The following is a 26,945-nucleotide window of genomic DNA, read 5'->3' as shown; positions in this document are numbered from 1 at the left end:
TAATACTAGTGTCTGAATACCTTTATACCATTTATCTTTTCTTACAAAAAATTGATTTAAGGAGTGAAAATTGCACTACTGGATACTATACTGATGCATGTGCAATGAAAATATATAAAATGCTTAATAATTCTTTCTTCAAAGGGTTAAAAGAAATCAAACACATGCAAAAACTAAAATTACATTACCAGATTATAGAAATAGTGTTAATTTATCAAATAATTTTATTCTTCTCTATCAATGAAACACAATAAAAAATTGGGGTGGGAGGCAAGACTTCTTTATCATATGCAACTAATGTTTTGTTGAGTCTTTAAATGTGTACTTTGGGACAATAACAAAATCCATGAAAGTTGGTACCCCAGGAAAATTAGTGATACTACAGTAATCCCTAACATGTATAATTTTGTTATCTTTTACAACTAGTTATATTTAAATTTATGCTTACAACTATTCTGAAAATAAAATATGCTAAAAAAAATCTACATCTTGATGAACTAAATATTTGTGTCATTTCCTCATTACTTCCCTTGCTTTCCTCTATGATGAAATCTAGTTAAGTGGGTAACTTTCTAGGACTGAAATGGTTAGTAAATTCCTTAATCTTTTAACTGGAATATATTAACTAAGTTTAATTGTTTGGCTTGGTTTGGTTTTGTGGGTTTTAATACCATTTTCAGCACATGACAAGCTACACATGGCAGCAAGTAAATTTTGGTGGAAGAACCAGCTGACTGTAGTCAGAACCACCTCACGTACCGAGTGCAAACTAACAATAATTCCGAATAATCAAATTTTAGGGTCTCTAAAATCAGTGAAACTTAAATGTAACTCTTGCTAAGACAAATATATTCTAATTGCGTTTGCATGAGCTCTATGTATTAATTTCACCTTCAATTCATTTGTCATATTGTTGCCATTTCATACAGTAATCAGCATCATTTAGGACACTATTTAGGATCACTTGAATTCTAAATGTTTAACTTATGTGTTGCTACCATTAAAATGACTTAGATGCAAAACTCTAAAACACCTGAACTGACAAAGGAAAATAGGGTTCATGTTCTTGTGAATGTGTGTTGTGTTGTCCATAAAGTCTGAGTACAGACAGTAATAGTATTATTCTTTATCGTATCTCAGAATAGCAAACTACAGTTCCTGTATAGCTCTGGGCTGCATCAGGGGCTGATGTGTCACAATTAAAGCTTAATTTTCAAAACAAATGCTGAGACGAACAAATTTTATCATTTTTTTTCTTCTTCAAATTTTTACATTTGCTCAGTCTACTATATATTCTTGGTGTTAAAAGGGTGTTGGGGTGGATGTCAAATGACCAGTTACCATATTTAGTAACCAATCACCATTTATATTCAAACTATTTTTTGGCAATCATTACAGCCCTACCAGTTTCTTTTGATATGTTTTCCAATGCTGTGGACTGCATCTGTTGCAAAAACAAGTGTTTCATGGTTTCAGTAGATTTTGTATCTTCATCCCTATTATATGGCACATCAGTACTGTTTGTCCAATACTGACTTCTATACAAAAATACTCTAATACTCTTCGGCAGCTTTATTTTTTTACTTTTACTAAATGCAGCCATATCTGAAGCAGAACAGCATCAATTGTGTTAAACTACAAGGCTTTCAAATTGACACTGTCAAATCAGATCAGTCTGAGAAGTGGTGTTTTATAATTTCCAAAAGGTTTTTCTCTTTTTAGTAATAACAGCCATACTGGATGGCAAATTGGCATCATATGCATAAAATTAAAAACACTTCATGCCTGAGTGCTTTCTGTTCAATTTCATCAAATTCTGTTGAGTGGATTTTGAAAAGTCCTTTAATAGATTTCCTGTTTTCAGTAACATTATATACAATCTGAATGAGCTGGAGGACAGGATGCTTTCTACCAATTTTGGTCTAATTTTGTTAATGCCTTTTTTGAGAAGTAGTCAAGTAAAGGTTTTTCTATTTTTAGTAATAGTGGCCTTATTGGATTTGCATCATTTGATACAATTTGAAACCTTCAAGCCAAAATGCTTTGTTGTCAAATTTTGCTGAGTGGCTTCTGTAAAGTTGTAAATAGCATTTCTAAATGGATAACATATATTGGACCATATAATAAACTCATGTGACCTCATGAACTAGCGAGCTAATTAAATTTACTCAATTTCACTGACTTTGCCTAATCTTATTATTATATGTACATCTACTGAACTGCAGTTTTACATGAAAGGCTTTAACAAAGATTAATGATACTGATGGAGTTCTGCCTACAAAAAAGACTGATTCTAAAACAACTGAAAAATTGAGATTTGCAATATTTCTTCTACTTTTTGCTAAGAAAGAGAAAGCTACTTTTTGCTAAGAAAGAGAAAGAAAAAGAAATGAAATGAAAACTGACATGCTATAAATTATGACAGTGTGAGAAGTATGATTCATGTATACCCCCCCATTTCATTTGCTTTCATTTGCTTAAAGTCAAATAATATATATATATAGCATAATAATAAAAGAAACAGTAACATATTCACTCATAAATTTAACTTTATTTCCTTAACCTATGGAGTTTACAGCTAAATACCTTGAGCATCAACTTCATCAGCAGGTTTCAAAATATCCAGTATGTTTATCTTTGGTTTCACTCCTACAACAAATAAAGAAATACATTTTACTTTGTAACTTTCAAAAGAAGTAAAACAAACACAAAAATGAATACAGTGATCATTGATAATATATAGGCATTATACTGCCCGGTAGCATGGTAAGCTCTTTTTAAAACTGCTATATTTTTTCTTACTATTATACAAAATCACCCAGACATTGACATTGCTGATTTATAGATGCACACACACACACACATAAAAAATATTTGTGAATAGTATTTGCATGAAATACAGTGAAACTCAACAGTTACTTATAGAAGAATGATTACAACTGAGAAAGTTGTTGATTCAGAAAGATATTAAAACAGAAAGTTGCTCATCCAGAAAGAATGATTAAAACAGCGACAGTGGTGAATCCAGAAAGAATGATTACAACAGAGACAGTGGTGGATCCAGAAAGAAGGATTACAACAGAGGCATTCGTGGATATAGAAAGAAAGATGACAACAGAGACAGGTGGATCCAGAAAGAATTATTACAGCTTAGACAGCAGATCCAGGGAGAATGATTACAACAGACAGTGGTGAATTCTGGAAGAATGATTACAACAGAGACAGTGGTGGATTCAGGAAGAATGATTACAACAGAGACAGTGGTGGATCTAGGAAGAATTATTACAACAAAGACAGTGGTGGAGTCAGGAAGACTGATTAAAACAGAGACAGTGGTGGATCTAGGAAGAATGATTACAACAGAGACAGTGGTGGATGTAGGAAGAGCGAATACAACAGAGACAGAGGTGGATCCAGGAAGCATGATTAAAACAGAAAGCTGCAGGTCCAGAACAGTGATGATATGCTATTACTTTTGATAGTTGAATGTGGGCTATCATGAGAAATTATTTTTGATCGTATTTTGCTGAGTTGCTGTGATCTGGTTGTCAGGTTACTGCATCATAAATGTTATTTATACCACTATGCGGTTGCATGCTTGTCTGTTAATTTTTTTTAAAAACTAATGAAGGCCTAATATCTGCATGTGAATGAAGATTCAAACATATATTTGAACTATTAATGGAAATAAACCTTGGAGCACACAGTTCCTACAATGTCTCTAATTGTTGGTGTCATTCATTTAATTCTTATAATTACTCTGCACATAAAGAAGTCATTTACACAGTCAACAACTGTCTCCTAAATTCCTCACAACAGGGACATGGTGCTAAATTCAAACTGTCAAATTTGACAAAAGCATGCTGAATGACATTGTTTAGAAACTATTAAATCCTTTTTGCATTGTTATCAATGGCAACACATTTTATTTAACATCTTTTGTATAACCTTAAAATTCTTTCAGGACAGAATGCCTTCTCTAAAATTTGGTCAAAATGTATCAAGTAGTTTTTGAAAAATAAATAACCTGGTTTAAGGATTTTCCATGCTGGCATATTTCATAGGAAATTGTCATCATCTGCATATAAAATTTTTTAAAGCCAATTATGTCAAATTTTTTCAATTCATGCCAAGTACCCAAATACCTGTTGTCATCTTTAGTTCCAATGTAAACTATAAATATATCAATTTTATATACAATTTGTATGTTGCCTTTTGATGCCTCCATTTTAGTGTGAAATAGTATCTGAGGTGGAAGAAACCAGCAACCAGAATGGAAACCAAAAAGACATAGCTGTGTCACCATCTATTCCTGCATGGAAGATAATGTGCTTCATCTAGGGTTTTTAAAAAATGAGCTTTGTGCCCCCTTACCGCAAAAAAAAAGTGGGGTCAATGAAGTGATGTGGGGGTACTCAATGTTACTTACTGGACATGAAGACTGAATCTAAAAGAGAAAAAAATTTGTCTGCCACCTCAGAGATCTCAGAAACGCTTAATTACGCGTATTTGGACGCCAATTTTTTATCTGGGGTGGGAGTCCTCTGTACGCATATAATACATGTGCAGCAAAATTCAAAGACTTGCCAGTCCTGCTTCCGCCACCTGCTTTGTGGGAAAATGTGTTGTTCAATTAGCTGTGCTGATATTTACAATGACAGAATTCAGTGACTGAAAGACCCCTTGATGTACATACATGTTGCCATTACAGGAGTACATAAAAAAGAACATGATGCAAAAGCTGGGCGGCAAGTTCAAAGGCTATGTCTGGCGTCCGGGTGGAAAAAATGTACTGATATTTACAGTGATTGAATTCAGAGGCAGAAAGACCCAGAGATGTACATGTGGTCATTTATAAAAGTACATCAAATAAACAACTTTAGCTTTCGTTATTGTGTTCATTTCCGGATGTATCGGAATAAGTAGTGCACACGTGATCTCAGAATCAAGACATTATTAAGACTTAGACAAAATGCCACTGCTAGAATTGATAGTTCGGATAGGACAGTAGCTAAGTGTAAGGAAGTATGTGATGCCTAGCTTAGTGTTTGGAATAAGTCCTTACTTGGACTGACAAAATTCAGTATCACTCTGATGGACGAACAAGAGCTATTTAAGAGATACATTGATTGACCATAGTTTTTTTTTTAAAAATGCCCCTCACCTTAGCCCAGTTAGTTCTAGTGTTGCAGCAAAATGTATTCATCAATACATCAGTAGCTAGGCTTAGTTTTGATATCAATTATGTTGACAAACAAACAATTGCCCATTCACAAGCATATGTTTTGATAGCTGATTGACCATTAACCCTTTTCCAAGTAAGGTAGCAATTATCAATTTCCTGCATGATATCCTTTGATGATAAAACATACAAACATGTGTATTAAAAGCAGAATCAGTGATCTGGATATTTATTAACTGCCTCTTGTACACTATTTCGTCATAAAATTAGTTTGAAACTGTAAGTGAACCAGTAGGCCTAACGGGAAATAATGGCGGACTTCGCTAAGTCTGCAATGTACCAATTTATTAGATTGTCTGTTTTCATAAATCGGGCAAATATTTTCAGAAAAATATACAAATCATTGAAAGTAAAGCCAATGTATTATTTTATTAAAGATTTAACTTTAAAATGCAATTATGTAGGTCAGAAACGTACAGGACAATGTTATGTTGTGGAATTCGCTTTAAGGTCTAAGCTGTTTTCCGACTTGACACGTATTTGCGAAATACGGGAAAAAAAACAGCAATCTGATACTATTTAACCACTGCCTAAAATTACTACAAGGACGTAGACAAATAAATAAACCATAAATTTGCAATCCTGTCAATGGACTGTTGTAATGAAGCTATATTAAAGTGAGTGATTACATTACGAAAACCTCTCCATCTAAAAATAGATGCACTCACGTCTGTGTTATTCTGTAGAAAAGAAGGGACTGCAACTTTTGATGGTGAGACTCCTATTTTTAACAAAATGGGAGTCCTGGACTCCTAGTTTTAAAATCCTAGTGAGACCTCTGCACCTATATGTAATGTACAGACATTGCTTTTCATTAATGGCTTGTCCTTAGCCTTCCTCAGATATGTATTGCACAGACACTGCTTCTCATTAATGGCTTGTCCTTAGCCTTTCTCAGCTATCTATTGCACAGACATTGCTTCTCATTAATGGCTTGTCCTTAGCCTTTCTCAGATATGTATTGCACAGACATTGCTTCTCATTAATGGCTTGTCCTTAGCCTTTCTCAGATATGTATTGCACAGACATTGCTTCTCATTAATGGCTTGTCCTTAGCCTTTCTCAGATATGTATTGCACAGACATTGCTTCTCATTAATGGCTTGTCCTTAGCCTTTCTCAGATATGTATTGCACAGACATTGCTTCTCATTAATGGCTTGTCCTTAGCCTTCTTCAAGTATGTATTGCACAGACATTGCTTTTAATTAATGGCTTGTCCCTAGCCTTCTTCAAATATGTATTGCACAGACATTGCTTCTCATTAATGGCTTGTCGTTAGCCTTTCTCAGATATGTATTGCATGGACATTGCTTTTCATTAATGGCTTGTCCATAGCCTTCCTCAAGTGCGTATTGCATGGACATTGCTTTTCATTAATGGCTTGTCCTTAGCCTTTCTCAGATATGTATTGCATGGACATTGCTTTTCATTAATGGCTTGTCCTTAGCCTTCCTCAAGTGCGTACTGCATGGACATTGCTTTTCATTAATGGCTTGTCCTTAGCCTTCCTCAAGTGCGTATTGCATGGACATTGCTTTTCATTAATGGCTTGTCCTTAGCCTTTCTCAGATATGTATTGCATGGACATTGCTTTTCATTAATGGCTTGTCCTTAGCCTTTCTCAGATATGTATTGCACAGACATTGCTTCTCATTAATGGCTTGTCCTTAGCCTTCCTCAGATATGTATTGCACAGACATTGCTTCTCATTAATGGCTTGTCCTTAGCCTTTCTCAGATATGTATTGCACAGACATTGCTTTTCATTAATGGCTTGTCCTTAGCCTTCCTCAGATATGTATTGCACAGACATTGCTTCTCATTAATGGCATGTCCTTAGCTTTCCTCATATAAGTATTGCACAGACATTGCATCGCAATGATGTCTGCAGTGTGGCAGTTTATAGTGATGCCTAGCACTGGGGCATCATGCCGCAGACATGTAGCATGATCCAGTCACATTATCCTGACAGCAGGCCGACCAGACCTAACACTAACCTCTTAATGCTAAGAACCAAGCGAGGCAGCTGTTAGTACCATTTTTATAAGTCTTTGGTATGACTCAAATGTGGATCGAACCCACAACCTTCTGCATCCGAGGCAGACATTCTAACCACAAAGCCACTGTAGCGGTCATCAAATAATTACACCACTGACTGATGTATTGATATTTTGTACAAACCTAAATACCTACAAAGAAAACTGCATAGAAAGTTAAATAAATTTGCTAACTTATTTTTCTGTACCATCTGCAGCACAAGACAACAACTTTCAGCACATTTTCATGCCTCATACATGCAACAACACTGTTGGGGTGCAGAGCAAACCAGTAACCAGCTTCTAAGTCTTTTGATAATGATAATCTGAACCTTGCAATGGTCAACATACCTGGCTGAGATTTGACCTCCAAGTTGATCTGCACATTGCCCTCTCCCTGAACACACTGGTCCACCAGACTCTTGTTTGAATCCAACTGAAATACAAATCAAATACATATTCTAATTTTGAATTAACAAATAGTTAAAACTAACCTACCAGCCCGACATAAAGGATGCATGGAAAGCCCACTCAACATCAGAATTTACACATGTCTACATATTAAGCATACTGACGGCCTGGACACTCAGGGAAATAAGGTACGTGAAAGGGAATCACCGAGATGGATATAAATTGCAAACATTGATAATTATGATCTTTGTTATGAAGACCAATATCTCTGTAAAAACACAATGTAAATTTTAAATGTCTTATTTTCTTATTATCTCTAAAAACAGAACTGATTAAAAATTCGTAAAATATTTTGACATAATTGTTTGAGTGCATACCATACCTTAAATAAGCATTTAATATTAAAGATGTAAAATAATATTAAGGGAGGTAACGACTCTAATTACCATCTTTCTCAGGCTAAAAATCTTAATTATGTTCCCTCACTCAGCCAGACTCACCTTTTTCAGGTTAAAAGGCCATAAGAGCTAAATATACAGAAGTGCCTATATTAGAATAACAAACTATTCTTTTCAGTTGTGTGAGTGAAGAAAAAAAACTACACTAGAAAAATAACTTTATCACACAATATCCATCTTTGATCTTGGTAATAGTTGTGCATTATTTTGACATATAAACTGGTATTTGTGATATTTTGTCAATTTCTATTATAGTGGTAATGGTGGTTGTAATCAGAATTTTAGTGTTTGTGTCTCAAGATGAATTGAAGTTTTGGTGGTAATTTCTACTCAATGTCTTAATTTGATATGTGACATATGGCTTGCAAAAGCTGGATATCATTCAAAAAGTTTCATTAATTTAATGTTAAATCATTACCCATTTGAGATTCTTTTTATCAGTTTTTATTTCCGTGGAAATTATTTAAATAGAAAGAATAACAGATAATATTGTTTATTCTGACAGACATTGCACCTTTCATCTGTTGTGAGCAAAAAATAGTCCCAAACAAAGTTGAATGAGTAATTGACATTTACAAGTTGATGATACTTTTCTTACAAACTATAAGTCAAATAACAAGCATCAGTGTTTCCCTTTACCCTCATCTGTGCTTCAGGGACAATCAAACTTTTAATTTGACCTCCAGTTTTAATTGCAAAGTTTGTTTTTTACTCCGTCTAACTGACCACTACTTCTGACACCAAGGGGAATTTTTACTCTTGGTCTTTTACCCCCAGGGGATACAGTAAAGCATCCTTCCGAATAACCATAACATTTTACACAAACAAAGTCATTTTTCAACACAGAATGTCCAACGTGTGTGATGTCGCATTGTTTGATGTAGTACCATTTAGAGTACAGCAAACAATCCATGTTTACATAACCGAACATGACACTTTCACAACTAAACATTACATCGTTGCAATATTCATGGGAAAGAAGATTTACTGGATGCAAAAATTCCCATATTTACTGTAATGTATATGTGACTGGATGCAGAAATTTCCATATTTAATGCAATGTATTTGTGATTGGATATTTGCAGTACTTGACTTGGAACAGTAGACTACAGAAATGTAAACAAATTTCATTTTGAATCAGAATTACATCACATATTTACTACATAAAAATGCAGTGGTTGGATAAATTTCTGTCAGTTTGGAGACCGGTTTATATCCACATTCTTCTGTGAACAGAGGTGAGTTTATTTGCTTCTGTAAGTTAACATTTAAACCACGCTTGTATATAGGGTGGATTAGATGTTTACTGCCTCCTCCACCCCTACCTCACACACCCGTTATGAACTGAGCAATACCCTTAGTTTTACTTGTTCTTCTTCTTCTTGTCTTGGGGTTTTAGCCATTTTTCAAGTTATGATATGTTATACATGACATAACAAGCCCCTGTGGTGATAAATTGGCCATGACCAAATAGACAAATGTGTGATTTGGATTTTTAACTTAGCTTTAACAATTTTTCAGTCATAATGCTACAATGTCTGCAGTGTGGCAGTTTATAGTGATGTCTAGCACTGGGGCATCATGCCGCAGACATGTAGCATCATGTCCCACCCAGTCACATTATCCTGACACCAGGCCAACGAGTCCTAACACTAACCTCTTAATGCTGAGCGCAAAGCAAGGCAGCTGTTAGTACCATTTTTGTAAGTCTTTGGTATGACTTGGCCAGGGATCGAACCACTAGGACACCAGAGCAGTCATAAAGTGATATGTTCCCATGTCAAAATATCAAAAACATGAAACATCACACACTAATGGCAAATTGTGCCAACTATGTGATAAAATCAATAATGCATCAAGTACAGTACATGTATATGAAAAATCCATAATCTGAGGATAAGTCACATTAGAAAATTTATGTATTGCTCACATCCAGTTAGAAAACATATGAACACACATTAATAAAATGGTAGTCCTTTTTTGATCTATATCCCATTGTCTACAAGCAGTTCACTAAACAATTTACTATAAAATTCACTGTCACCAGCAGCTTATTATTGTTTACCTGCTACATGTACTTAAGTGGCCCAGATTTTGGTCTGCCTGAGACAACAAACATAATCATCTTGTTGAGGCTACCAAGGGGATAGGTCTCTTAACAGGGAAATGAAAACCTGTCCTTAAGTGAAAATGTTTCAAATATATCTTTGCGAGATGCCCCACATTCAACTTCCTGCCAGATATTTAGTGTCAAGCAATTGTAAACTTAATTTGCAAATTACCCCGTCACTGGAAACCACTGTAAGCAAAATTAAAATTACTTTCTTCCTACAGATAAGGAAACTTTCACAGCAAAATAAATGTGTTCCAATCACCATTTACTTTGGAAATTACAACAACTGATCTGATTCTATTACTTTTATTAGTTTGGTGATGACTTCCTTTGACGAAGGGTGCCTTGTTTTGTCTGAAGATTGTAACCGGATTGCTTTGATGACAGCCCATTCATTACTGAAGTCACCGTGACAGGCGCACTTTGGAGTACAAATAAATGTCTGTCTGTTATTATGATGATAATATTATCGCCTGACAGCATCATCAAAATAAATGTAGGACTATGTTTGGATCGGAACTAGCAGCTTGTCAACATAAAACATCTGAAAACAAAGGATTTGCTCAAGTTGGGACTTTTTCACTCTAGATGACACATATATTTATTTTTTATCTTCATGTTAACATATGCAATAGAAATTTGGAAGTAATAATATACCATGGGCGAGGGACTTTCAACTTTTGTTGGTATGAGTCGGCAGGACTGTCAGTGTGTGTGTGTATATATATATATAATTTGGGGGATGAGGTGAAGATGCAGACAGTATTGACTGTTAACGTACTGGGATACTATCCTGGAGGTAGAACTGGTGATCAGCCAGTGAACACTGAAGTCTGAGTTCTAGTAGATGTTTAAGTGTGGCAAGAGGCTCTGCAATATCCATGTGCTGAATGATGAGATTCTGATACTGTGGTGGAGACTGCTGGTGTACAACCTCCTCCTCAACCACCACTCTGAAATAAAGGAAGTTAAAATCAATCTTTCTTCCAGCTTTTTGAGCTTACACTCCAAGATTCCTGCAATGTTTAGCAACCTGTCCCCAAATTTTAACCAATACTCCACCACAAAGGTGGATTTACATGGTTTTTTTCCCCATTAATCTTTCAAGAAACCTTCATTTTTTCTAAACTGAAACAATCATCAACTTGATTTAGACTGTTGCCCTTAAAATAATACTAGCAATTTGATAAAGGCATGTATAAAAAGGTCTAAGCTACTAAGTGTAAATGGGGATCTCAATAGTTTCTTTGTTATGACCAAAATCTAAGTTCCTTGAGGGTAGGGAAAGACCCTTGTGCATGACTCAGATGTCCTAGACTGACATCTGCATACATGCCAATCCTTGACGAGGCAAAAGTGTAATCCAAGTGGACAAAAAAAGGAATCCACATATAACATGCTAAAAATTCAATAAACAATGATTTACTTGCCCCTCTCATCTTCTAACATCTTTTACTGCTTCAAGTTTTCATATGTAGCACTTTTAGCTTTCGAAAGCAACAGATTTTCATGTTGCATTTTAAAACACTTTGTACCAGCTGAGACCATGAATGTTTTGCACACCACTAGAGCACAAAGTACTGGGTTACTGAGCCTGGATCTGAATTCACTTTTGTTTGTTAACAATACTAAACAATCTCTCACAGTCAGCATTATATTGGTAAAGAACCAGTATTCCTTTCATAACCTGACAAAGAAGAGGAAATCTGTATCTTCCAGTGATTGTGTCTTTTAGCTAGGAAATAATGTGCCACTGCACACCAACTCTATCTGCATTAAGTATATTTTCAGGTAGAATCCCAACTTTATGCTTCAGGAATTCTCCTTCCAGATGATCCAAGGTAGACAAGGATGGTAATAGAAAGGGATATCTCATAACAAAGAATCTAACACTTTTAAAGCTTTTTAACTGTCTCTCATTTACATCAGCAACTGAAGCATTTAAAAGCACTTCATCTCCATAGGGGAATTTCTGGAACATGTAATCACAGGCTGTAGCATAATAATCTCTAACATTATCATAAAACACCTTCAAAGCAAGAATTGTGTTCATTGAATTCTCCTTGCTTCTGCACCAATAGCAAGATCTTCATGATCTTTCTATTAAGAACTCGGTAAATAACACATCTGCATTTATAACATTCATGTCCGCACTTTAGTTCTGCTGTAGATAAGAAGTTACCTTAGTATTGGCGTTCGTAACACGAGCTAATTCGATGTGTTTCTTTGTTTTCAAGTGTTTCTCCACATAAAATTTACCAACATGCCCAATATTAAAATCATTTTCCGCACAGACTGCAATAAGCATGATGCTGCCCTAGAATACAGGGACTCGTATCGTTGCTTAAAACTGACCTGTCATACATGTAATATATAGTACATGTATGACAGGTCAATTTTAAGCAACGATACGAGCTCCTGTGCCCAAGAATGGAATGCTGTATTATGCCATTCATGTATCCATCTTTGAAGGATTCTTTTTTTTGTTGCCTCTTTCTGATCCACCTGTGAAATTCTTTGAAAAAATATAGTTGTTCTAACACAAACATCGACTACAATACATATGAAGACTTTTAGCGCCAAATAGTAAAATTATTTCCACACGGCCTGCAATAGACGTAACGTGATGCTGCCCCCGTGTCCTCATCTTTGGAGGATTGTTATTTTTTGTTTCATTTATTTTTGGCCATTTTCTAACCCATCTGTGAAATTTTTTGAAAGGAGATATTTTTGCTCTCATACATGCATCGACTAAAATAAATTATACTTTTTAGCGCCAAATACCTATAGATTGGTTCTGTACTAAATATAAATTAGAAAAAAGAATCTGCGAGTAAAGATTAAAAATTAGAAAACCAGTCTGTTCTCTCCTCACTAAGCAATACAGCTGCTATAAATAGAATATGAGGTCGAAAGTTTAAAAGTAGAACCAGCATGTTTCTGGGTAATATTATAGGTTAGTTGCTATAAACAGAACATAATACCGTTAGCAAAGCGCACGGACAAGCCTACTCTTATATTGTATTTACATAGAAGCCATCTTTTCTAAAGTACGGTCTGTGGGATTAATGGGATGTTAATAAAAACGAGAAAACAATTTATTTTTTTTGGAAGGTGGATATACAGAAAAAGCGTAATCCATATACGTTTACGCATAAGGCGGAATTTAGTGAAAAAAAGCGTAATGATTACGCCAAAAGCATAATGGTTGGCATGTATGCATCTGCTGACACCTGAATCATTGACCACACAAGATAGTTCTCAAATTTAAAAAATAGAAAGCTCTTGAGTTATGTAAAATTGATATTATATCACTCAAACCACCTGGGCCCATTTCAATTATGATTAAAATTTAAAAACTGCTGGCATGATCTACACCCAAATGACTATCGCTGCACCAAGTTTATGTCCAGCTTTTACAGCATTGGAGTTCAAGAACATTACACATGTACATATAGCTTTTGCACATGTACATATAGCTTTAACACATATACATATAGTTTTTATTTGATTTGCTGCTTTTAACACATTGATGGCTATATCATGTTGTGGAAATGAGAGCTAAGCATTCCTTAAAAGATACACATACAGTGTACATACACGGACTGTAGAACAATATTCCTGAGCTTCTTTTGAAATGTAGTGATGAAAAGACTATATGCCAAGACTAGCTTACAGTTGGTACCATTCCATAATATTCAGTAGGTTTTATGAATCAAATGAACACATGTTCAAGATTCTATTTATCACATTACATTAAGGATTTTGCATTACTCAATGAAATTGCTACAAGATGTTGCTAAGTGTCATACCAGCCAATAGCTAGAGAGTTGTAAGTATAAATAAAGCGGATAAAGTGTGTAATCTGTAAATAAAGAGTGTACTCTACATTTACATTTCATGATTACACTAAACTGAATGAAAATGTCAGGTCCATTTATCCTTTCCACCACTAGTTTTTGTCATTCTTATCTGGTGCTCTGATAAACTAACTAAACTAGATTTCACCTTGTTTCCCCAACTATTTTCTACCTCTATGAAACATTTAAAACATCAAGCTGTCTTCCTGTGCTTTATTTGCTGTCAAACATGAAATGATATAGCTTATATGAGTAAATGTACACATCATCATTTACAAGTGTTTTGTTTTTAAATGACATTAAGTAATTACAGTAATGATTTCAGAACACTTAAAGGTGTTGTTACAATACTTTCTGCTCAATATTTTACATTATAATGCTTATGGGATTATAGTGAAATCCTTAGCCAATGCACCAATTCACCAACAGAAAGCATATGACTGTAATTATAAGACTTGTAATTGCTGTTACTTGTTCCATATGGTTAGTGAGTTGTGTTAGACACAGATGCTGGTCATGATCTGCATGCCAAGCTGACTCCAGAGCTTTAAGAATGAGGGCATTTATTTAGCTACAAAAGACATAAAGCATTTCATCAATCAGGTCAATATATGGTATGGATGGACAATGAGGTCAATCTAGGGTATGGATGGGCAATGAGGTCAACCTAGAGTATTGATGGTCAATGAGGACAGACAAGCACATGATTGCCAAAGTGGTGACTATATTAAGCTTCTACCAAAAAAAGGCAGGACTGACAAAACTGAGTAAAAGATTTTTAAATGTGCATACCACATTTCATACTTATATTTCAACTCCATAAAACATCAAAATTGTTAGATCTTCCCTAATCATTTCAGATATTTTTTCAAATTTATGGGTAGTAAAAGTCAAACTGACTATACTTACCCCTCTCCCATGACTATTTCTTGTTGACCTTGTATAATTGATGACTCATCTAACTCTGAGTTCTCCTACAAAATAATTAAAAACAACATAAATTTTACTTGCACAATTATTATGTGACACCAGGATTTAAAAAAAAAGTAAATGTAAATATATATGCAAATTCATGGACAATTGATAATAATACCTCTACATGAAGCGAGTTTTCCTGCAGGTCATCTTCTGTGTCAGGTTCTATATGTATATGTTGTATGATACCATTGTCCTGTATGATTCCTTCCACATCTTCCTTATCCCCTTCCTCATCTTCTTCTGACATCCCAGTTCCCACTACTTCATCCTCAGACATTTCTAACTTAATCCTTTTAGAGTCAGGTTCCCCATCACCACTATCTACGTGTAGCTCTTCATAACCATCACCAATCTCAGCTGGCTGCTTCACAGCTGAAAGATAACAAGTTTGTAACAAGTTGTTGGAGATAATTTGTATCGATCTCTTGAAAGAGAAATTCATGTAACCTGTATTGCAAAAGATGGCCTTAATATCGGGTAATGCTATGAGAAAATTAATTCAAGAAAAGACAGGACATTGAGGGATGGCAAGATGCAATATACATCCACTTTTTTTTGTGTGCAGCTAAACAAAATTAGCACTAAAGGAAGTCTGAAGATATGCTTGTTTTTATGCTAGTACACAAAAAAACCCAAGGCATTATCATCTAAAATGTTATCAACATCAACTTGTATCGAGACATTGGACAGTTTTGATTATAAGCAAGAGTTAAGCATATTATAAGCAGTAGTAAGCATTAATTAGGTGATTTTTCATGACATTGCCCAAGGTTTTTATCTCACTAGAGACATTATTTTGACATTTGATTTTGATAGAACTTGTTAAATATGTTTATGTCATCAAAATCTTTAACAGGTTTGATCATGAACAAGATATTATGCCATTGTATTTGGAAACAATTTTGATTAGACAGTTAGGTACAGTTGTCATCATATAAAGACTGGGAGGTTGCTTGTTGATATTGTTGTTGTGGGCTAACATCATTTTTCAGCACATGATAAGCTATACACTTTATCTGGGAGGAAGTACCCCAGAAAACCCAGGAAACCACCAACCAACAGGAAGCTAATGGCAAGCTTTCTCACATACCCATGTTTACTGAGACTGGGACTCAAACCCATGTGGACAGAGGCAAGATGTCAGTGATCTCTAAAGGTAAACACCTCTGACTGCTCACTCACCTTGATGATATTAGACTATTAAAAAAAGTCTAAGTAGTTCCCAGATTGCAGACACGCTCATCCAATCAGATGCAAAATCATTACTATGCATGGATCTACTATCAGACTGGTTCTAGATCTTTATAATATAAGCCTATATCACAAGTTTGATCAAAACCTGACAAGAAATAAGACCTACAGATTAGTAACAAGCTCAACCAATCTGAGTCAAGATCAGCAAATTTTTAACATGAATGGATCTCACACATATCAAACTTGCCCAAGATCTTAATAAAATTTAATCAGAAATACAGCCTTTTGAGTAATAACAAATTTATTAAGATGCAAGGTCACATTGTCAATATGTGAGCTGTCTCACTCATTTTCAAATGTAACCAAGATCTTGACAATATAAGCAAATATTCCACTGAAACGTACTCTGTGACAAACCCTCCAAGATGGATAACATCCTCAGTAATTCAGATTCAAGATGATTTCACTGACATGAGTGGATCTCTTTCATTATTAACCTTATCAGAGATATTGATGATATAAGCCCATATTACAAGTTTGATTAAAACTTAATAAAAATTTGGTTTCCAGAGTGGTAATAAGCAAATGCTGACAGATGGATGATGTGATGAATACAGGGTCATGCAATTGACTCATTTGGCCTTATGACCTGGTCAATTAAAAACACACCAAAAATTTACCTAAAGAATGTGTATCAACAACTTAGCTGCCCCAAAGTTCCTTTCACTCATGTAAAACATTTAAAGTCTAGGGTAGTGTCATTTATTCTGGAGGTCTCAATAACCATGGTTTTGTGGAGAAAAAAATGCAGTTACGTGTACTTAAAATTCATAGTTTTGTCTGTCAGAGTTTGCATATATTTGTAGTTATTCAATTTTGTGGATTAACCCTACAAATACAACAAATAAAGAATACAAAAGAATTAAAATCATGCTGACAACAGATGATTTCAATGGTTAAACCAATACTATTGTCTGCATGAGCACAAATCAAATACCTCTCAAGACCCATCAGTAATATTCAACATCAAAGGCAACCAAAGCAATCTGCAAGATTAACTGAATATTAAAAACACATGTACAAGTTCTTCCTTAAAGCACTGTCATAAAGTTGCACCATACATTACCCTATCATGATCACAGTGCTCAAAAAGTGGCTTATGAGTGGTAAATATTATCTTTGATCCTCAATTATTTGGATAATGTCATTTCACAAGCGAACTAAAAATAGGAGCATCTGCATGGTGCTTAATGCATTTAGCAAGCTGTGTCAATATGTGATGTGTTTTGAGCCCATCAAAGTGTAAAGATGCTAACCAAATTGAAAAACCAAAGATTCCTTTCTTTATTTAAGCCTGCCACGTATATAAAAACTTAAACCACTATACTACTTAAAACCTATCAATCATGCCAATACATGCTAAATGGATAATCTGTGGCTCACCCAAAGATATGTGAAACACTGGACCTAATGCATTGTTACGTGTACTTAAACTCATAGTTTTGTCCGTCAAAGTTTGCATATATTTGTAGGTATTCAATTTTGTGGATTAACCCTACAAATACAACAAATAAAGGTTACCAAAAAAATTAAAATCATGATAGGATTAAAACATCAGCATGGAACTGCTTGGCAGGGGGAGCAGATTTCAAACCACACAAGTCAGTCACCTTACCTTTCAAATTTTGTAAAAGGCAAGTAGGTGTGGACAATAAATTTTCTCTGTTACTGACATAACTAAATGCATATGCCTGCTATGTCTGTCTTTGATGAAAAAATGAGACACGCTTTGAAATGGCTTTACATTTCTTGGCAACAGTTTCACCTGAATGAATCGATTTGAATAATTAATCAAATTTGTATACCCTAGTAACATTTTCAGTAATACTAGTGTCTGAATACCTTATGCTTTGTCTCTTTTCTCTTTACTTATGTCATAAGTTATCAATATAATTCAGTAAGTCAAAATTGCAGCCATCGAATACTGTATATGTGTGCAATGAAACAAAATAAAATTCGTCATTTTCTTCAAAGGGTTAAATTAAACAAACTCATGTTAAAGCTCATAATTACAAAAAACACTGATTTTCAAATAACTTTGTTGATCTCCAGGAATGAGACATAGTAAAAAGAATGGGAGGAGAGGGTTTGATTAATCATCAAAAGTGACTAAATCTACTTTCCAAGAAAGTATTTTAGTAATAACCAGTAAATTTTCAGCTATAATTTACAATCATTCTTTGAAAACTTAGCCATGTTCACCAATTATGATAATAAAAATATTACCAACAACCTGCATCAATGCCCCTGGACTACCAGAGGATGGTTTGCCCCTGCTCACCTACCTGCTCGCTGTCCAGCTTCTCCTATATTTTTCTGAATCCAATAACTGAGTATAGCTGTATCCTGGTACTAAATAACCTACTTGTGCTTCCTTGCAAAAAAATATCAAGCCTAACTCATCTAACCTGCATGTGCCCTTCTGACCTGGCAAGGCATGCTTCAAGTTCACTAAATGGCATGCACTTATGCCATTTTCACATTATGTAGGACATACGAAACAACTGATTACTTACACATGGAGAGATACCCATCTTCTGTCATAGTAACAGTAACTGGTTCACTACCATCATCTGCATCTGTCATTTTGAACCTGGTTTAAATAAAATGAGGTGTAAAGAAAAAAAGCAAATAAAAATCAATCTTTAAAAGGCAAATCATTCTGGATCTATGATTTAAGTATTGTATTCCAAGACGCCAGCATTATAACTCTGTCTATATGAGATATCAAGTATGCCTGACAGATGCACTCAATTAGGTCTAAGCGCTGTATTTGCAGCTGAATATTGGTGTTATTTAATTTCTGCCCTTCTCTATGCTAAGAAAGAAAACCTGATCAAACACAGCACATGGGTGTAATTTTTTAACACACATAAATGTAGGTATTGATATGATACACAATACAAAACCAAGGACATGATACATTACAGATACACATATCAACTTGTCTTTTCATCTTGAGAAGGTTTTTCAATAGTAAGATAGTTCCACTGTATATGTTCTGACATACTGGTTGCATTTCTAGTTTACGACTCTCATCCTTGACAAGATAAAAGAAAATACAGTCAAACCTGTCCCAACAGTGCCTGTGTTCAACAGTCGCCCAGTAATGATGGCCATTTTACCACCACCACCACCCCCCGGCAAATTCCTATATAAAGATCCTGTGCTGTATTTAATGATCACCTGCCTTCTATGATCAGTGGCCTGGTGTTTCATAATCTTAACCCTGCCTTAAGGAGTCAATGAAGCATGTCAGCAGTGACCATTCCATGCATGTAAATTACTTCTTTTGCTTGATGAGCAAATTATTGTTTAGATAAAGGCATATTATCTGAAGTGATGTTTAAGAGTTTCATATCATGATTGTATTTACCGTACTCCATTAACACTGTCAGTCAATCTCAAAGATTTCATCATATCAGCTTTAAAAGTAGTGCATTTTTAATCTTAACAGATGATTCAATCAATTCACTTGTTAGATGGTGGAAAAAGTTGTGTTATCACAGTAGAAATGGAAATCACCTTTTGTGACAGTGTGACAGGTATAGTTACATATCTTCATCCATTTACCTATGAATTAAAAGTCTCTCATGAAAATGTTCATATCTAAGACGAGATACAAGTTACATTTCTTTCCATTAGGGTCAGTGCATATTTAATACTCAAAACATGTCTGTAAATGCAGCTTAAGTTTTTGTTCATGGATCGTAATAAACAGCCATATGTAGCTTCTTTGATTTTCTGTTCATCGCAGGCATCTCACACAAGTCTACCGTATTTTGATCTTAGTAATTTAAGCAAGTGACTAGGCTAGATATTGTTTCTATAGCATAACCTGACTAAGATTGGTGTGTATCTTTTAGTATTGATTTTATTAAAGCAAGCAGGATACAGTAATCTTACGGGGAACTTAAATTTGAGAGAGCTCAACATAGACCTGTAATTATTATTTTTTTTACAGTGCACATAAAACATCCTGATAATGTAATAATAATAAGAATTATTTTCACTGCTCGTTAGTTGTTAAAAACTAATGTTAAAAGGGGAACTTTTCTACAGCGATCAACTGTGTGTAATGGCCAGTTTTGCCTTTTCCCTTGAGTGATCACAACCGACAGGTTTGACTCTACATCCAGACTACCTGCTAGGGGTCAGTGAGTTTTTTTCAACTGTTAAGACCATTTCAGACTGCTCCATTTGTTTTCAGATGCACGGCTCATCTTGGTCACTACACCCTTGGTTTTGCAGTGCAATAATGCTTTTAAAACATTTTATTACCGATTTCATGTCTCCACTTAAATTTGGGAGGCATTACGGTGTTATCATGAAAACAGACAATAGTGCAATTTCTTCATGTATAGAAAATCTTCTAAAACAACTTTGTGTATGGGAGCTGAGATGACTAACAACCAAATCCACCACAATGCACCTCCTGCATAATTATGCAAAACATCTGCTGCTGACATAGATGCTTGTTTCTTTGAGTTAACAAGGAAATTATTCAAAACACACACTCCCCTTCCAAAAATTAACAAGGTGAATGTAACATGTGCAGTTCGCAATCTTCCACCTTGCTGATCATGTGCAAAAAAAAATGTTCTGAGCCTGTCAGCATATTCAATTGGTGATGACATGTATTAAAGACATTCCAAACTTGTGTGACAAGTACTCTACAGATCATTTAATAGTCAATTTTGTGTAAAGTTTCTCTGTTGCTTTGCATTTATTTCTACAGAGTTTGGCTGCCAATACTTGTGGTGTTTCAAGCAGTGAATACTATGGTTAATTCTGACTGGTGTAACTGCTTTACTCTGGATTTGAATAAACAATAATCACAAATCAGAAATGAATGTAACATATTTCAACTGTGTGTCACACTAGAAATGTAGCCCAAGTAGAAAAGACATCAAAAGCAATACTTGGTGTAAAGTGGTTTTTAAATGATCAGTAAAATACTTAAATCACACATGGTAAACAAATCTAGACTATCATCTTTACGTTGATACATGTTATCGTGGTTGAGCATATCGATGGGATAAAAACAACAGCATGGAATTGGCAGGAAGCTGGGGTGGGACTAATTTCAAATCACGAGTTAATCACCTTGCATTTCCAAATTTGTATCAGGTGAGTAGGTATTGTCAATAGTTTTAGTTTGTTAATGACATAAATAAATGCATGTACCTGCTACATCTGTCTCTGATGAATTTTCAATTTAAAGAATGAAAAAGCAGACTAATAATTATTCACGACTGCTGAAGATTAAAGCAACTTGTACAGGGCAAGCAACATTCTTTACCTCTAGTATCGATGAAGTATATATATGGAAAAGTTATCAATATAGTGACATAACAATTGTTTCACCTACATGAATGGTAATCCTTTTATGGTCTCCATATTGGCCATGAGGTGTAGACTGGCTATTTGACTCTACTGTACTGATTGAGAAAGAAACATGGAGATCAAAAATTTTTGGAGTGGCATATGAAATCCTTGACTTACAAATTAATGAGCACAAAGGTATTCCTTATGGTTTTTAAATTTAACAATGAGCAACTTAATTCTGATGAAGAAAAGACGACAAGAAAACAAAACTTTTATAATATTTGCAGTTATTAAATAACTTACAAATGAATCCATCTGCAAATCAGCAATACTTTCCTAAAGTACCAAAATGCAAAAACAAAGTTGTGTAATATTATCATTTGGTGATTTATTTATTTCTTTATTATTTTTATTTCTTCTGCATAATGACAGAACTTTATTTTCTTCAAAATGTGCACCCCACCCCAATATTAGTGCTGTACTCACCATATGTTAGCAGATTAGGGGTGAACAAAGAAAAATGTAGCTGGAACAACACTGTAAAAGCATATCTCCTGGACTTATCAACTCCCAGTTATTAAAGGATAGCCCCAGGATTTGTACTAATGATGTTACATAAGTCCTTCCCACCATATACTTTTTAACTACAATGCGTACCATACAATTTACAGGTGTATAGCCTAGGCCCTAATTAAAAGAAAAAAGATACAGGAATCAACAAATACCTTTTATTATTATCCTCCATGTTTTGTTAGAGGTCCTGATCAAAGACAAATGTACCATCAGACTTGAACAGAAATCATTATCAAATAAGTGCTGAGTATTTTTTTATTTAGTTTTGGTCTTCTTGTTATCAAATATTTAAACCAGTCAAATGGAATAAAGTGAAATTCCATAACCTAGTTTTTAGAAAGAAAAAATATTTATAAATAAACAGATATAGAGATGACACAGAAGGATAATGCTATAGCCGAAGAACCAAAAAATAAATTTTTCAACAATTATTTGTAAGAACATAAAAAATATATTTCTTTTTAAATTTTTCATATCTGTCTGAATGTCTACAAATCTCTTGACCTGTACCTTCAGCTAAGGCCAGTGGTCAGTCACTTAAACTACACAAACCAGATCAGACACATCATGGAAAGCAATTCCAATCATAACCTACAAGCCTGAGAAGGTTTTAAAAAAAATTAACTTGCCCAGCAACATTTTGTTTTCATGGCTATATGGGCAAGTATAAATGTCCTCCTTTTAAATATGTTGACATAATTAAAGAAATGCAGTCTGGAAAGGAGGTTACTGCTGTCAACTGAACTGCATTTGCTGAATCTTTATAAGGCATACAATTTTATAAAGTGTTCTTGTAATTTTCTAATTTACAAAGTATGACTCTGAAGGTATGTGTGATTTGGATTATTAATGTAGCTTTCAACAATTTTTTCAGTTATATCGCAGTGTGACAGTTTATAGTGATGCCAGGCATGGGGGCATCATGCTGTAGACATGTAGCATGATGTTCCACCAAGTCACTATCCTGACACCAGGCCAACCAGTCCCAACACTAACCTCTTAATGCTGAGCACCAAGCGAGGCAGCTGTTAATACCATTTTTGTAAATCTCTGGTATGACTCGGCCAGGAATCGAACCCACAACCTCCTGCATCTGAGGCAGACACTCTAACCACTAGGCCACCGGAGCAGACTCTGACGGTTACTTATGGGTGATATGTTGATTTTTTCAGTCAAATCTCAAATATTACTGCATACAATAAATATAGTCATTCCAAACCAGATACTGAACATTATGCATAAATTGTTTACTTCCAAATTACTGTAAGTTTATGTTTGCTTCTAGCACATCAAAAATGTACAAAATTGGGGGAGGGGGATTACCCAAATATTTTAATCATTTTATTACAGACAGATATCTTCATAATAAAAAGAGCCTAGATATCTTACAGTGCTTTTTTCCTTACTTATAACCTCCTGCTATGAAGAATGCTGCTCTCAGAACACGAATAAAACATTAATACTCTTTCAATGCACAGTTTACACATTATTGATATTCTTCTTTTAATCAAGTTTATGGAAATTTCTTAGAAATTGTCAAAGAATGGCTCTTTTTGTAACTTATGTGCAATACTGATGCACAAATGATGAAATAAATAAGTAATATTCAGATTTGGTGATGTCACCAAAATTCTCCCATTAACTCATTCGGCCCCAAATGTTTTTGTCATTTTTGCCTGAAATGTGCATAGGAAAGACATTTGGGGGGCTATTTCTGAGTACAGCGTAAAATGTGCATAGGAAAGACATTTGGGGGGCTATTTCTGAGTACAGCGTAATACATTGGCTTTCAACATATTTTCCATGAGACTAATGCCTAGTTGTATTAGAAACATCATTTTTCATTGGTTATTTTGCTTGCGCATAAGCAGAAGGGTAAAAGTTGTAGTTCTTTTTTTGTTTTTGCTTAATGGACCCATCATTTTCATATGGAGACCGCAATTTATTCCAAATGCCCACCTTATCCTAGTCTTTGCAAAGATTCACCTGTCTGTGTGCAGTTAAGACCGGTATGCCTTAGATCTGAGGACAAAAGGTCTAAAATCCGGACACAAAATCGCATTCCGACCTCAAGCAAATTTTGGGTGGAAAAAAACGGGTCCAAATAATGAGGTTTTTCCCTGCTGTATTTTGTAGTGCAACTAGAACTTCCAGATTATTTGTTATCATTTTAGAGCATTATCTGTCTGCTTTTTTTTAATACCATCCACGTTGGTGTATCTTAAATGACCTTGATGCTGCAGAGCTCGGAAGTAGGGTACAGCCTCATCACGCCTACAGACGGGATCAAGGCCGAATCGGTTAAAATCAGATGAATAAATAAAAACTCATACATTCATACATGATCATAACTTTATCCTTACTTCATGCATGCCTATTTCTCAACCATCCTGGTCTCTCAAATCAGTGAAAGATAGTAATAATGGAAGGAAGAATATTTACTTAAAAATTTCAAATGAAGCAAATAAACATCTATATTTAATATGACTATTATATTTTGTATATAATTTCATGAATACAAATAACCTACTGAATAATCTACAAGGCATACAGATAATCTATATAATTGTTCTTCCAACTAAGAATGATAACTAGTGATAAGTGAAAGAGGATAGGTTGTGTTGACATCATATAATACCTTACGTGGTCTAAATTTACCAAACAAAACTAGACACCGTTTCAAAACACAAACAAGGTTTTGCTATTTTAAAATGTGCATTACATGCCATTTTGTATCCTTCTGGATGACATGTATTAAAAGGTATCATGTAGAAGCAGTTCATATTAAAGATGGCTTAAAATAAATGATTTCTCATGGACCTGCTGGGGAAAATAGTATTGTTTAATTGTTGTTGGTTAACTGGTCCCTCTGGAGTCAGCTACAGTGTTCTAACAGAGCCCCCGTCCTCTGCTCAAAACAAACAAATTTCTGACTTATCTTTCATTGTACATAAACAAAATTAAATTTAAAAATAGCTGAGACATTAACAATTGATATTAAATCACATTCTTATTCATAATAAATCTAGTATTTAAAAGTCAGTGTTGAAATAAATAATTCTGTTTGGCAACTGGTAGCGTGTAGCTGTATTTTGTAAATGTACATTATTTATCTTATCTTTCTGGGCTACATTTTTTATGTGATTGTTAATATCTTCACTTACTGACTGAAAGACAAAGTACACGTTGTTGCAGTATATCACTATAATGACAATGACCAGTTTATGTGATCAAACGAAAATGATACAGACTCAACGAAGCAGAAAATAAATATACGACTCAAAACTATATAAAGAATTACATTTAAAAAGTTACAATAAAATCCATGTTAATTTCAAGTAAAGAGCTGCTGTGTTCTATTTTAAGGAACAACACAAGTTGCGTGCCTTCGGCTGGGACTTGTGCATCCGCATGTACTTGCGTACAAAGCCTTGCGTTCGCCAAGAAAGACATGTTTCAAAAATGGCGGACGAGGTCAATCAACATGATCTGATCCAACAGAATAGAAGAAATATAAAAAATAGCAACTTTTTGGGTCTCATTACAAAATGTCCATGGGAACTAGGATGTTTATGAAAAGGAAATCGCTGTCTGCTACAGCGCAAAATTTTGAATCAAAACTTCCGGCTGCCAAAACACGTTCAACATCCTGTTCAGTATTTACAGTGACCACACACCGTGAACCATCTATTTCCAGGTGACATAACAGCGAAATTTCATGTTGAATGAAAAAAATATAACGATCTAAAATATTTACGAGTTACTCTTTTGAATGTCACTTCTTCCTTTCCTTTAAGAAGAAACTGAGTGCATGAAATTTTGACCGGAAATTTCAGTCGACGGAAATGGAGACAAAGCAGGATCTTCCGCTCAGGAATGAATTTCGGTCACGTGACTTAAAATTCCTATTATCGGCTACAACTATTGTAGAAGATGTTATTATATGGAAAGAATTTAATCGAGTTTCGGACAATTTCTCCATAAGATATCGGTGCGCAGACGTACACACGAAATACTTCGCATCCTCAGTACATTTAACACTTTAAGATTGTAAACAAGTCAGATTTTAAAACATTCATAAAGTAGTATACCTACATTAAATGGAAATAACAGAATTGTGAAATAAATTTTTTTAAAAACTTAATCAGAAAGCTAAAACCTATAAAATTAGGCTATTTAAAAATAAAGATCAGACTGACAACAAAATCAAAACAATAAAATCAAATAGGCGAATGATTCTAGAAGTGAGCGACTACAATAAGATAAAATATGGAAACTTCCTATCACGACCAGCCACGCATACATCAAACTCATGGAAAACTATTAAATATCCCCCAAGTACTAAATTTGCAGAATGGATATTCGATGTAGAAATTGATTTTTTGAATTTAGTATAACTGTCATGCCTGGCTTCATTTGGTGTAGTGTTCTATCAGACCGGCTCTAGGATGTGCGGGGCCCAAGGCAGCATGCGGGGGCCATGTTAGCAAGCCTTGAGCGGAGCCCCAAGCAAAACAATTACATTGCGGAGTTTACTTCTTGAAAGTTAGGGGTCCAAGGCGGTTGCCTCGTTCGCCTTGCCCTAGGACCGGGCCTGAGTTCTATAGCTTAATTGCTGCATAGTTATAAATGTAACTAGCATACTTTGTTAACCAACCACTTTATATATGAAGAATGTTTTATATCGGAACG

The 26,945-nt window shown here is 34.7% G+C and overlaps 1 protein-coding gene across 4 annotated transcripts in view; it reads right to left on the bottom strand.

Annotated features, from left to right (window-relative positions):
* The window catches only part of LOC149794422 (GA-binding protein alpha chain-like), a 49,326-nt gene extending 23,181 nt beyond the window's left edge, over positions 1 to 26,145 (bottom strand). Inside the window, exons 1-8 of one of the 4 annotated variants that reach the window (XM_089968630.1) lie at positions 26,011 to 26,140; positions 21,724 to 21,793; positions 18,869 to 18,945; positions 15,214 to 15,470; positions 15,030 to 15,094; positions 11,042 to 11,213; positions 7,630 to 7,714; positions 2,587 to 2,649 (exon numbers count right to left, since the gene is read on the bottom strand). In XM_089968630.1, the coding sequence (XP_089824756.1) occupies positions 2,587 to 2,649; positions 7,630 to 7,714; positions 11,042 to 11,213; positions 15,030 to 15,094; positions 15,214 to 15,470; positions 18,869 to 18,945; positions 21,724 to 21,761 (757 nt within the window). In that variant the 5' untranslated portion in view covers positions 21,762 to 21,793; positions 26,011 to 26,140. Of the gene's footprint in view, positions 1 to 2,586; positions 2,650 to 7,629; positions 7,715 to 11,041; positions 11,214 to 15,029; positions 15,095 to 15,213; positions 15,471 to 18,868; positions 18,946 to 21,723; positions 21,794 to 26,010 lie in introns of all 4 variants that reach the window. The other 3 variants (XM_089968632.1, XM_089968634.1, XM_089968633.1) reach the window with 3 other exon arrangements.
* Between the last annotated feature and the right edge of the window lie 800 nt (positions 26,146 to 26,945).

This window comes from Sinohyriopsis cumingii, chromosome 8 (assembly GCF_028554795.1).
Source record: "Sinohyriopsis cumingii isolate HCF-2022 chromosome 8, ASM2855479v2, whole genome shotgun sequence".
Classification (NCBI taxonomy): Eukaryota; Metazoa; Mollusca; class Bivalvia; order Unionida; family Unionidae; genus Sinohyriopsis; species Sinohyriopsis cumingii.
The sequence above is the reverse complement of the archived record's forward strand: the minus strand, read 5'-3'. Positions and strand labels throughout refer to the sequence as shown.